Here is a 13,651-nt window from a genome sequence, read left to right on the forward strand (position 1 = left end):
AACACATGAAATAATCTGTGAACTGACTTGTGAGGTATCAATTGTAAAACAAAACAAAAAATCTTTATTTTAAATAAAGAACCTGAAGCACTTGTTTCAGCATAATTCATAAACTCAAGCAGGTTTCATAATGTTCCTATCATATTCTTGATATAAATATCTTTTTTTTTTACATTAATTCATAACAGCAATCCACATCGTGTGTAATTGATGCTGTACTAAATGTTACGCACTCACAGTTACGTAACTGCTTCAGCCAGTTAAGTAATTGATCTCAAATATTGACCAAAAACATTTTTTAAACCAGTGCAGTTTTAGCTAAATAAAACAGTGTTTTACAAACAGATCCCTTCCCTTTAAAATAGATGCATACAACAAAAAAACCACTATGAAGACTTGCATTTCGGAGTCTAAAATAATCTTTCTTGAATGCAGTCACCTTCAGCAAAGCCATTTCACTAAATTTATGTACATATTACAACAGGTTTCAACAAACACCTGAAAATAAAATGAATGGGCACCATGAAGAGCAAATGGAACCAAAGTAAACTGATAGATACACCAGAGCAGATGCATTGTGAGAAAACTAACATATATTAATAGGTGGAACTGGACACAGTATTGTGTGCAGTAAAACATCACAAAATAAACCTGTTCACACCACAATTTACACCAAAAATTCAAACCCTGCTTAGAGTCCATGTTTCCATGGATAAGGCAAGTGTAAACATTTCTGCAAGGCATCCCATCCCACTGTTTTTTTGTACCCTGTACGTATCTGTGTTGCAAAGTTAGTGGAATAAAGGCTCCGAAAAACGTGAAAAACTTAAACAAAAACTTGCAGCGTAGGCATAGTCAGTCTGTATCCCCGATGGTTATTCTTCGAGCCGAGATTCCAAAGAAAAGTCATTTGAAGTCTTCAAGTGTGGTGAAAAATGAATGTGGATACCTTCACTTTAGCCACCACAAAGAGATCAACAAAACTTTGGTCCAGAAACATTCCCATGAAAAAAATGTTAGAGGTGGCACAAACAGAAATGTTGAAAAACTAAACAACAAAAAACATACTGTACACCAGCAAAACTAATATATGTTCAAGTTTTCAAAAGGAGTTCATCAACCCCTGTGAAAAATATGCAATAAAAGCAAGTTTGTAGGAGCCATTTCCATCCATCAATATTCAAAATATATTAAAAAATTATTTTCATAGTCCTTTTAAAAACAGGCACCTAAAACAAGTGCTAAAAACTTGCTAGAGCTACGGGGTTGTGTGAGTAGAGAAAAATCAGAAATGACTTGTAGTTCTAAAGGCATCTTCAAGTAATTTGAATCTAGAGTTGCTTTAAACTCTGATGACATCAAATCCCCCCACAACCTGTTCCTAACTAGATATCATATTTAACCCTGTGAGTGCAGAAAGTGGTGGTTCTCACATCCAGGGGGCGTTTGACACCCATTGACACTTAATTCAATCCAGAGTGAGGAGGAGGTGGTTTCAGTGATTTGATACACTGACTTCTCCAGCGCCCCTGGATCCGCCGTCAGCATTGTCTTGCGTTTTGGATTGCTCCTGGCTATCTTTGTGCGGTTTTACATCTCTCAGGTGAGCCATGGCCTTGTCTATGGTCACTGTATTCACTAAGCCAAAGTCATGCATGCTGACCAGATGGAGCAGAGTGTTCTGGCACAGATTCTTCTCGACGATGGTGGTGCCGTGCTCCTCCACAAATAACACGCAGGCATGATTCATTTGGTTGTCAGCTATGAATCTGCATGGAAGAAAATAAGAAGCAAATTACTGGCAGAAATGTGATCAACCTCTGAGAGATAAGCTCACATATGTGCAAGGTGATACAGGGAATGTATCCAGGCCACTGTGATGTATACGGAACATGGATTGTGTTTAATGGAAGGGGTAAAAACATTTTTTTTTTAAAAGCACAGGGTGAAAGAAGTGAAAATACATACCCATATTTCATTACATGCAGGTTCCACAGTTTCATGACCTCTTTCTCTCCCTCATTGACATCTGTGAACTCCTCGATTTGCTGAGGGGTGATGAAGATTAACAAAATCATTTAAATAGAAAATGACAACTTATTTGCAATTTCATAGTTGCGTGAAATCCAGTCACTAAACAACGCAAACATTGTGGGTTAATTTGACCCTTTTCAGACTAACACTGACTTAGTGAAAGTCAGATCCTGTGAAAAATCCTTCTCAGATGTGAATGTAATATAATTCCTCTGACACGACATGTCACACACACACACACACACACAATGAGTCAAAAACAGCACGCCATCTGTCCTCTACGCTGCTTCTTCAATAGTAACAGAACCAAAGGGTCTTAATGATATGACTTCTTCCTCACCATAGCAGTCTTCTCCCTGAGCCACTCCGGGTCCCTCTCGTCCTCACTGTCCACTTCCATTTCCTGTGGTCTAAGTGGAACACAGCTGTCGCTGTGGAAGTACAGGCGGTTGTGGCCGCTGATGCAGGTCCGCGGCTGCTCCTGCTCTCCATCCTCGGGCTCCAGGAACTCAGAGAGGCTGGGCTTTGAGCGCTTGGGCCTGTGGAGACCACAACACTGTGTTTAACATCAGATTCAAAGAAATAAATACAAGGTCGGTCCATTCACACGGGCCTTGGAGTTAACGTTAACGTAATGCTTTGCTGAACTGAATTGTGGGTTCCGTTGCGGGTGTTGCTCGTGGCAGAAGTTGAAAAATGTTCAACTTTTAAATTGCCAACGCAGAAGGTAGCCAATCAGATCATATATGCAATTGCGTTCATGCAACACCGAAAAAGTAAAAGTGATTGGCTGTTGTCACTATGATGGTCGCGACAGCACCAAGGAAGTGTGAATGCAGTGTAAAAGACCTGGGCAACACTACAGTATATACTATAGAAATGGCAAATCCGACACCAAGGAGAACATAAGTCTGTGCCACAGATGGGTGCCTTAAGTCTACACTCAAATGATTATGTCTACAAGTGTCCGGAGTACTGATGATGTAGGCTGTTAATGGCTAGGCTACCAAGAAACATTGTAGTATTGCAAATTCAAGTTTGAGGTCAGAAAGTTTTAAAAAATAAATAAAAATAAAATGAATACCTCTAATCAGCAAGGAATCATTAAACCATTCAAAAGTGACAGTTAAGATACTGATAATGTTACAAAAGGTTTCTATTTTAAATACATTTTATATTAAATCAAAAGATTATGACAAATAAGCAACACTGTTTCAACATTGATAAGAAGTGTTCCATGTGCAGCAAATAGTCACATTAGAATGATTTCTGAAAGATCATGTGACATTAAAGACTGGAGTAATTACTCCAATTAAATTAAATTGTAATATTTCACAATATTACTGTTTTGGATCAAATAAACAAAGCCCTGGTTAGCATAAGATACTTTTTTGTATATGAAAAATTCTTTCAGACACCAACCAGTTGAACGGTAGTCAGTGTAGAATTCAAATTACGCGCCGCAAAAAGTGTGCACATATTCACCAGTTTACAACGGAGTAGAACACAAATCAACCAGTCAAATTCATAACACATTACTGTTTTGAGTCTGGTTAATGGGGAAATTAATTACGCTTTTTAGATTAAATTCTAACTATATTGTGATATATATACCACAACCACAATAGAAATGAATGATGAAACCTTTCGCTAAGGCCACGCAGCAGCTAAAGCATTTTTGAATTTTGGATACACATCTCTTTTTCATACCACACAGACCTGCAGACAAGGATGTGTGTAACCGGAGTCCTCTTCACTGGGCCGTTACGGCTGAAGGCAAAGCCAGGCTGGCAGTGGATGTCCTGAGGGTTGCCGACATAAGACCCGTCATAGCATTCATTTATTGACACATCTATCCTGGCTCCTTTAGGATGAGGCTGGGTGAGAAACATCAGTATAAACATTTCTACCAAATATGAACTATATGCAAAGGTTAGATATGCGATTTAACCCAGTCCAACTACAAATAATGCATTTATTAATATAAAAAACACTGAGGCGTTTCTGGTGATGTCTCTCACCACATAGTTGAAGATGAAGCGGCTGTGTGAGAGCTTGAGGTGCTTGAGGAGGCTGTAGAGTTTACGGCAGTTCAATGTGCACCATGGACAGTGCAGGTCATCTCTGGCCTCCGTCTGCTGCCGTGTGTTATTGTTGTAGAGGAACTAGAAAACAAGAGGATGGATACAACACACCATGACCACACAGCGGCCCATGGACAGAGCGAAATGTCACAGCAGGACTTATGAACTCCAGCGCTCTCATGCTCATATCATACAGCACAGAAATCTACAGTGGAAAGACAGAGAATCAAGGAAACACCCTGCGCTTTGATAGTCAATATAAAGGCCTGGGATAACAGATAAGTAATAATAATAATAACCTTTAATTTCTATAGCGCCTTTAAATGTACATCTCAAAGCGCTGTACAAAAAACAATTAAAATTGCAAAGATTCAACACACAGAGAAACATAATACACAGTAAAATAAAATAAACGACAATAAATCAATTAAAAGCTAACCTAAAAAAATGAGTTTTAAGCTGAGATTTAAAGTTTCCAAATGATTTGGCCTCGCCTGATCTCAATCGGTAGAGAGTTCCAAAGTTTAGGAGCTAATGAAGAAAAAGCCCCATCTCCCATTAATCTCAAACGGTTTGAGGGAACAGTTAAAAGACCAGTATCCGAAGAACGAAGATCACGTTTTGGAGTATATGGAGTTAAAAGCTCGGTCAAGTATTGAGGTGCCAAATCATGCAGTGCCTTGTAAGTAAGCATCAAAATTTTGAAATCCACCCTTAACTTAATGGGAAGCCAGCGCAAAGACTCCAAAACGGGAGTAATATGGTCTCGTATGTTAGTTCTTGTAAGGATTCTGGGAGCCGAATTTTGTAAAACCTGCATTCTGCTTAAGGTTACCTTTGACACGCCAGCTAACAAGGCATTACAGTAATCAATACGCGAAAACACAAAAGTGTTTATCAATCTCTCAGCAACAGTAAACGACAGCATTGGATGCAATCTGGCAATATTTCTAAGATGAAAAAATGAGATTTTAACAGTATTCAAAAATTGTGGCTCAAACGTTAGATTAGCATCAAAAATTACTCCTAAATTCCTCAATTTAGATTTATACTCCACAGTAGAGCCATCAAGAGCCAGAGTGACCGGCTCTACTTTGCGTAGTTGGTGGGGTGAACCAACAAGCATAATCTCAGTCTTTTCACTGTTAAGACAAAGAAATAATCAGTCATCCATTCCTTCATCATTTCAATGAAAATTTAGACCAAGTGATCTCAAAAACTGGCCAAGAGGATAAACATAAATATTAAAAAGAAGAGGGCCCAAAATTGACCCCCGAGGGACGCCAGACTGCACGACATTAACCTCAGATCTAAATCAACCCATGGCAACGAAGTGTGCTGTATTGTGTGTGAACCATCTACTTTTGAAAGTTTTGTTGGTGTCGTCAGGTAAATTTACAGATGCATGTTACTCACCTGATAATAAACACGTATTTTCTGACGAGGTTCAACATGAGTTTGTTCTTTTCTTACTGGTAGATCAGTGCCAACTGAATCATTCACAGCTGCAACCAGTCAAAAGCCATTGTTACGATTAGAATCTTCTTAAGTATTGCACACAAATCAATATGCTTTATTGAAAGGCCAAAAAGTTATTGAACTTTACTTGTAAACACAAACCAGTGCTTGTGATCTTACCTACTGCTTGTGGTGGCTTTACATTACTAGGCTTGCTGCTGTCTACTGTGCTGGATTCAGAATTGCGTGTGGCAAGCGGTTTGGCCACTGGTGCCGTTCCTCTGTCAGCAGTGTCATTGGTCCATCGCAAAGTGAACTGCAGTGTGGGTCCCTGAGAAAAGGTCTCGAAGGGTGGAAGCCACTGAAACACAGGGTACAGATCCCAAATGAATGACCAACTACTTAATGATGTACAAAATCTCAATTAGCCACAAACAGACTAATAAAACACACCGCCTGAAACTGACCTTTCCATCTCGTATGGTTTCCCACGTTGCCCTTTTCTTGCCTACAGGACTCTCCTCCATCTCCTGCATGGAGACTTCATACTCGCCATCCAAAAGCTGGAGGCGTCTTTTGAAGGAACACAAAAATAAAGTCTTAAACCAGACAAGCAAACTAAAAAGAATAACAAAAGTAGTGCTAAATAAAGAACGTTTACCTATTTTTATCAAAAACTGTCATTTGTGCCACAAAGGTAGTTTCTCCATCATCCTGATGAGAGCAGTATCTCTTCTTCCTGCTAGACATCTCTTCAATAACATCTGAGAAGATAAAAACTTTTTTTTGAACAGGCCTCATCAAAATGAGTTTTGAGTTGTAATATTATTAAGTCTCAAAAGCTGAAGCTCATACTGGAGTCTCTGGTGGTCATGCCGTTGAGCTCTCTCCCACCTGGACGTGACACTCTGAACAGAAGGGAGTAGGACTTCACCATGTGGCTGTTACTGGGTTCAAACTCATGGCTGGGCACTACCAGTGTGGGAAAAGCTCCCATCTTGGTCTGACTGATGTCAGGGTTCAGAGGCACCTGCTTTTTACCAGTAGGCACTTGCTTCACTGGGCAACTTACATCCTAAAACAGAAATGAGTTCAAAATGTCTGTTAGCTTAGCAGCCATATATATATATATATATATATATATATATATATATATATATATATATATGCTAGTGTACAACTAAAAGTAGTGACGATGTGTACAACTGTCCCATGCTCTCACACAGTGTTTTGAATGAAATCAATAAGATCAGCGGGACATTTGCCTTCAAAATCAGACCTGGCATACATTACAGTCAGTTCTGTTATTACCCGACATATCGAATAGAGTTCTGTGACTCTGCGTTAACTTGGATAAGGCTGAATAAGGGATTTTTCCCGGTACGTTTGAACCTGGGGTCGAAGAGGGAAAGAAACATTAATTTGTGGGTTGAAAAACTATTAAATCTACATGAATATATTTTAGTTTATGCAGTTTGCTAGACATGCGGTAAGCTAGCTCAGCCTTTGACTACCAGTAATAATACGCGCTCTTACCATCCAATCAAAAGGACGTGAAAATGCAGACATTATTGTACGCCTGCTAGATGGCCCCAATGCAGTCAAATCAAAATCCGATTGGCTGATTGGTTAAAGCAACAGTTTCATTGCCATTCATTTTAATCTACAGGCGCCCGCACAATCGATTCTGAAGGCAAATCCTGTGGCATTTTTTTCCTGCGTCTAACAGACTGATTAAAATGCAGTTCGACTATAACTAGTTCGTCGACTAATGTCAGTTGGGATTACACAACTTTAAACGTCGGCAGATCGCTATGCTGTTCAGATTACATGACTTGCTGTCTGTAATCTGGAGTCTTGAAGTCGTTGTGGTATTCAATGATCCGCAACAGGGGGTCCCACACTACACAAGCTGACAACTCTGTCACCCAACAACTATCTGGTCCCCAAACCACGTTTTGTCACGAAAACACACACGAGAAGTGGAACGGGAAATGACGTAAAACAACGTGCAAAACAGGAATCGTTTATTTGAACATGGAAGTCGGGAAGAAATTAGCGCTGCAAGCTGTTTGCGCGACGATCTGTTCTGAAAAACCCTGATAAGGTAAAAGACAAAAGATCACCCACTGATTTGCCCCCAATCACAGCACGACCTGACGGTGAGCTCGATGATTTGCAAATCAGACTTAAAATCCTTTGATTTTGTAGCGTGAACCTGGCATAATGTTTAGTCGACTATTAGGGGACAGCCCTGCTATTGTCAATAGCGTAGAAATGTATAAAACACAGCTCACTTTTGAACCAAGCAGCTTTCTGTTGCTCAGTATGGCAGATCCACTGGAAATATGCGTGGGGAAATCTTTCACCCTCACTTGAAATTTCTATTAAATTGACTGAATTTCTCCCACAAAAAAATGTGCTGAATGAAGGCAAATGTGACCACACCTTCTGGGACCAGAAATCTTGATGACAAGTTGCACTATTCTGATTTTTGTGTAATCAAATGCTCTCAACAAAGGACACAAAACTGTGCTTGTCAAGTGATTTCATTGGGTCTTTAATTATGTGCCAATGGCAAAGATAAAACCAGATTAAAAATTAACCTTCAGTACAACAGTCATGTGCGCATACAGTATCAAGACAAGGACAAGTTGGAAGCTTGTTTTTGTTGGTGTGCAAGGTCAATGAGTGTTATTTTTTACTTCTCTCTATAACACAAAGTTTTACCTTTCTCTTCTTGTGGCAGACCTTGACGAGTAGCACTTCTACAGACACTGAGTTTTCTTCATTCTCTGAGTTCTGCAATGGCTTTTCTGATACATCGAACAACAAATCAAAATTACTAAATGATCAGGGGATATTATTTGTACACGCTGGTAAGAGCATGCAAAAAAATTTGAAACTTAATGTTGGCTTACCAGTTTTATGGAAGAATCCAGTGAAAGTGAGCTGCAGGTTTGAAGCCATACTACAAGACAAAAGACTGGAGTTAAAACCTCTGCATGCATTTGACCCAGTCAATCAAGTTCAGAAAACGAGAGCCACATAAATCTGGAATAAAAGGACATCTTACTTGTGAGATTCCTGATCCACTTTTGACTTCTCTAGCAGATCGTTCACTCTAAAGCACTTTCTGAAACAACGGAGGCCAACAAACATTATATTTTATCTGTTGAGTAGTGAAGCCCTCATTTAACTTATCCAACTACAACTAAAGAAGATCCCTCAGATGCAGTGAATCTGTCAACAAATTGTCTCACTGTTGAGGCCTACACAAGGAAATGGAAGGTGTGGCTTTTTGACAAACAAAGAGATTAACTTGCTTGAAGTTTGTTTAATATACAGCAATCATTTTACCTTTTTGAATTTGTTCTCGAGTTTCTGTGGGCCATATATGTAAGAGATCTGTGCAGGAAGATTGGCTGATAGAAAAGAAAAACAATAAAGATGCAACCAGTTAAGCTATTGTTATGGCAGCCATGTACAGTTCTCCAAGTTCACACAAAAGTTTACATACAAAGGAGAACAGCATGTTATTTCTTCATGATTATGCTCTACTTACTGCTATGAGATTCCTTGTGCGAAGAAATCTGTATATTTGAGTTGGTTCTGTGAACAGATGTGCAGACAATCATGTTCATTGATGTTGCAAAATTAGATACCAAGTAAATAAATAAGCTGCTATTTTAAGTCATACTAAGAATGTGGAGCCAGCATCTATGAAATTAACCCCATTATTTTACAATGACACTGTTATACATTAATCAAGATGGCAGTTTGGCTAGACTTGTCTAAGCTTGTGAAGAGAAACTACTTGTTTTCAGGGGTTTTATGTTGTTTGTGACTGCTGATTTCCCTTCCTCTTCTATGACCATAAGTCTAAGTCGCCAATGCCAAATTAAAATAAAAAAACGCATAAAATCACCCTAAAGCACGTGTCATCTCTTGATGCACGTGTCTAATTTTCATATAGGATGTGGCCTAGACAACTACTATGTGTTTAAAATAACTCTATTGTGACAAAAAAAAACATGACTTGAGCAGATAACCCACATTAAAATTCATATTTAAGAAATTTCACGAACTACTGTATTGGCTAGTATTTTTGTTTCGCCCTCAAGCTAGGAGTGTGTGACATAACACAATTGGATACTGTTAAGTGTGCTAGAAAAAAAGCATTTTATTTTGTTTACAAAGCGAAGAGGGTGAAAAAAGTTAGATTTACGAGCAACCCGGAGCAACTTACTCTCGAACGCCCGCAGGAAGAGTTCGTGGTCGGCTTGAATCTGCTCCATCTTGGGTCGCTTGACTGAAGGCATCACAACACCGGACGATACGTGCGCTCCTCCATTTGCAGCTTTACTCGTGCTGTTAGAATAAAAACCATTTCCACCAGAGCCGTGCTTTTGTGGAGCCATCCTAGAATTGTGTTCGCAGTCGAATGAGATGTTTGAAACGGAACCCCAGTGGATTCAGCCGAGTCCTGAGCCCAAACAAAGGGAGAGCAGCCGAGACCGGTTCGCCCCCTCAACAAAGTAACAGTTAACATCAACGAGCCGGCAGACCAGTTTGTTTTACAGACCGGATGGAATTCGCGACAACACAAATGTACACGTAGAAAAACATAGCAACAACGACGACTCGTTAGCGTAAAAAAACGATCGCTTCGCGAACTCTTATCGGATCATAATTTGGATTCCACCCGATAGTGAACGACGACTACAATACAGAAACCAGCTGCTGCATAAAGTATGCTGAAAGATTAGCTGTCCACTATTGTGTTGCGAAGAGAATATCGCCGCTGTTTACTCGTTAGGAATATACAACCACAGAAGCTTTGTGTCCTATGGGAAACAGCCTGAAGTCGAAAGTGCCGTGAATATTACCCGCCCTCTTTCTTGAATGTATTCCACTCAGCTGATAAAACCTCGAGTTTGGCCATTATTGCAGTCAAGTTTGGTAGAGAGTGTGCTGCCGTGCGCTCGCGCTGCCTTCGGTTTCGCTTATTATATTTTAGCGGGAAATTCGTTTTTCAGAGTAGATATTGCGAGAAAAAAGTTCAGGGTGTAAATTCTGGCCTCTAGTTGTATTAAATATTTATCTGTAGACATATTATTTAAGTTGTTATGTGATTTAAAATAAAATATTTATGTTAAAAGACGTAAATATATTTTACATATTTTTAGACGTAAAATAATATTTATGTATTTTTTAACATAAATATTTAATATTAATGTTAAAAGACGTTTTGTTTGTGTTGTTTGATAGTCACTATTTCAATTTAAACTAATAGAACTGTTTTTTTTTTGTTTGTTTGGGGCCTCTCGTTATAAGTCGAACAATAATGAGTACTACTCATCGCTTTATGAAAATTCATGATTTCTCCAGTTCATGACTTTTCTTTTTAAATCTGATCAAACTTTTAATCAGTTGTGTGTACATACATATATATATCTACTTTTGAGATGTGATCAAATGTCCACAAACACAAATAATAAGCAATAATGAGCAGCTGTAAAAAATATTATTCTTTTTTAATTTCTATTTTACATAATATAATGGCATTTGCTATTCCCCATGTAAAGTTTTGTGGATGGTTATTTCACTAGAGACTCTCATCACTTAATATGGCAGTGACAACACTGTTATGATAGACAAGAAAATACCAACTTTTTTAGGGAACCAAGTTACAACACTATATTTTATGTAGGCCTATTGATTACAAACAATGGGGCGAAAGGCACAACAGAGTAAAGGCGCCTTTGATTTTATTTTTCTCTAAACCACTAGATAGTACAAAAATTCAGCTCAGCAATCCTTCCCTCGCACTTTGTAAAAAAAAAAAAATCCTTCCCTTACGGATCTAAATGACCCGAAGCCCTAAAATAATATTTAATAAAATGTTGTCCAGAAAGCTTCTTTCATTTCATTTTGAAAATATTTTTCTATTTTTAAAGTAATTTTTTTGGAGATTTTATTTTATATTACTGTATTTTATCAATAAATAATGAATAAATAAGAATGTAAGCATTCTTTCAACTTAAATTTAAAACAACACAATGTTATGCATAACACTTTTAATTCAGCTCAAAATACATTGTGTGTCTTTGCTGACCTCTTGTGAAAAAAAAGGCCTATATAACATGACTTTCCATGATTCTTTCCTCCAGATGGCCTTATAGCTCTATATCATAGCTCTTTATGTAGCAAATGAGCTGTTCTGTTGGGTCCTGTTAGGACGTCATTTCAACGTCATTACAACGTCATTTCTCTTCAGTATGCATTTGTTGTCAGAATTTATTAGCATTTTTAGGTTTTTCTGTGTACTGAAGCATTCCTCGCATTCTATTTATTCCTGAGGCAAATAGGATTTGTTACTTTTTTAAATTTCAACCACAAAATTTCTGTGCTTTTTTAGATGTTGTAGATTTAAGTAACAAATGAGAATCGCTAAAATTATTGAATATAATTAAATCATTAATTATTGATTTTCAGTTTTGTTCAAGGTAATTAAAGCAACAGTTTTTCAACAACAAGAATATGTAAAAGTATGGTATTTGGGGGAAAGCGCCCCTGCTGTTGGGGCTAAAGGCACAATAATTAACATGATAATAAATATCTGGCTGACTTTTTCATTTGTTGACATGACATGGTTAGATTCAGATGGTAAAATCATATATTAAGTTATTAAGTGTCCAACTTATAGATAATCACCATATTTATAATGAAACCATTTAAAATATTAAGCCTATCATTATAAAATATCATATAATTTTTACTACTTTAAAGCTATATTAAATTATTATGGGATCTCATTCAATGCTTTCAGAATCTTTATTTTTATGACAATATATTTATTGAACAAAAACGAATTATTTTATTTATCAAAATAATCAGAAATAGTGCACATTTTGCTAAAGTGGTTGTTTAAAACAAGTATTAACTTATATATAAATATAAAAGACTTTGTGCCTTTTGCTCCATGCTGGTTTTACCCCGTGTGTGGGGTAACAGGCCCACTTCCCTCCTCATTTATTAGATTTTTAAACAAACAAACCACTTTTATAATTTATTTTCACACACAAGTTGTTGCTCCATCAAAGTTCAATAAAAACATAAATATTTTTCTGCGATCATACACAATGGGAGTAGTGAAATGCACATTTTTCAAGATTGTATACTTAAATGATATTTATACATTTTCCAAATGTTAGAAATAAATGGAGAATTAATACATTTTAAAAATCATAATACTTAGTTTTACCTCCTAAATTGATAGGTTACGCACGCTAAAGGTTCCAAAGGGAAACATGTAAATTACTATGTTTCAGGTCGTACTATGTATTTGTGTAAAGCTCAAATAATAATAATAATATGCTACGCTAGTATATAACTAGTCTCTCGTCGTCTTATATTGTCAATAGGATCCGATCAACTAAATATGTAGCTAGAAGATACAAAAATCATTCATATTCCCGGGAAATATATTCTTGCTTGCTGGATCCATAACTAAAATCAAATTACCAATAACAAGTGCTAACATTTATTGTGTGATGAGGTCGATAAATTTGTTCTTGGTCTGAATTTATTCACATCCGGGAAACCTCAAATAATCTAATGTCTACCGGATGTGTCCGCAGAGGGGATAAAATAATCTCGGTCGTTAGATCGCTTCTATAATATGTACAAAGAAGAGGCGTGAACTCACATGGGAGAAATAATTAACACAAAAATAATGAAAAAGAACAAGTTTTTAGTTGTAGTCTTCGTTCGAACCTAGACCAAATAAACTTATTTGCGCCCTGGCGGCCAATAGGCGCGGTGGCCAAGTGGTAAGGCGTCGGTCTCGTAAACCGAAGATCGCGGGTTCGAACCCCGTCCGTGCCTCGATCAATGGAACTAACTTACTTTTGCATAAAGGTGGTGTGACGAAACCACATACAAATAGTCTTGTTATCATTTAAGATTATTGCACCACAGGAGGTTTCATTTCAGCAGGAAAAATAGAAAGCTTGTTGCATGAACAATCATGAATAGAGCCAAATTCAGGCAAACCCTTAAGATAACCTGTT

At 37.6% G+C, this 13,651-nt stretch overlaps 1 protein-coding gene and 1 non-coding gene across 2 annotated transcripts; one reads left to right on the top strand and one right to left on the bottom strand.

Annotated features, from left to right (window-relative positions):
• Window positions 1–30: 30 nt before the first annotated feature.
• On the bottom strand, window positions 31–10,587 carry suz12a (SUZ12 polycomb repressive complex 2 subunit a). Its single transcript, XM_077213038.1, has 16 exons — window positions 9,826–10,587; window positions 9,142–9,188; window positions 8,937–9,001; window positions 8,653–8,712; window positions 8,498–8,547; window positions 8,307–8,392; window positions 6,432–6,651; window positions 6,238–6,340; window positions 6,044–6,149; window positions 5,757–5,937; window positions 5,535–5,623; window positions 4,056–4,199; window positions 3,754–3,911; window positions 2,375–2,573; window positions 1,969–2,048; window positions 31–1,769 (listed from the first exon to the last, which is right to left on the bottom strand). Exons 1-16 carry the CDS (start codon window positions 9,995–9,997, stop codon window positions 1,496–1,498), a joined length of 2,034 nt encoding a protein of 677 aa, XP_077069153.1. The 5' UTR covers window positions 9,998–10,587; the 3' UTR covers window positions 31–1,495.
• Window positions 10,588–13,394: 2,807 nt separating this feature from the next.
• Window positions 13,395–13,466, top strand: trnat-cgu (transfer RNA threonine (anticodon CGU)). Its single transcript has one exon. It is a non-coding gene; the product is annotated as a tRNA-Thr (tRNA).
• The last annotated feature ends 185 nt before the right edge of the window (window positions 13,467–13,651 follow it).

This window comes from Siphateles boraxobius, unplaced genomic scaffold (genome assembly GCF_051911475.1).
Source record: "Siphateles boraxobius isolate OS27281-9 unplaced genomic scaffold, OSU_SipBor_1 66, whole genome shotgun sequence".
Lineage (NCBI taxonomy): Eukaryota > Metazoa > Chordata > Actinopteri > Cypriniformes > Leuciscidae > Siphateles > Siphateles boraxobius.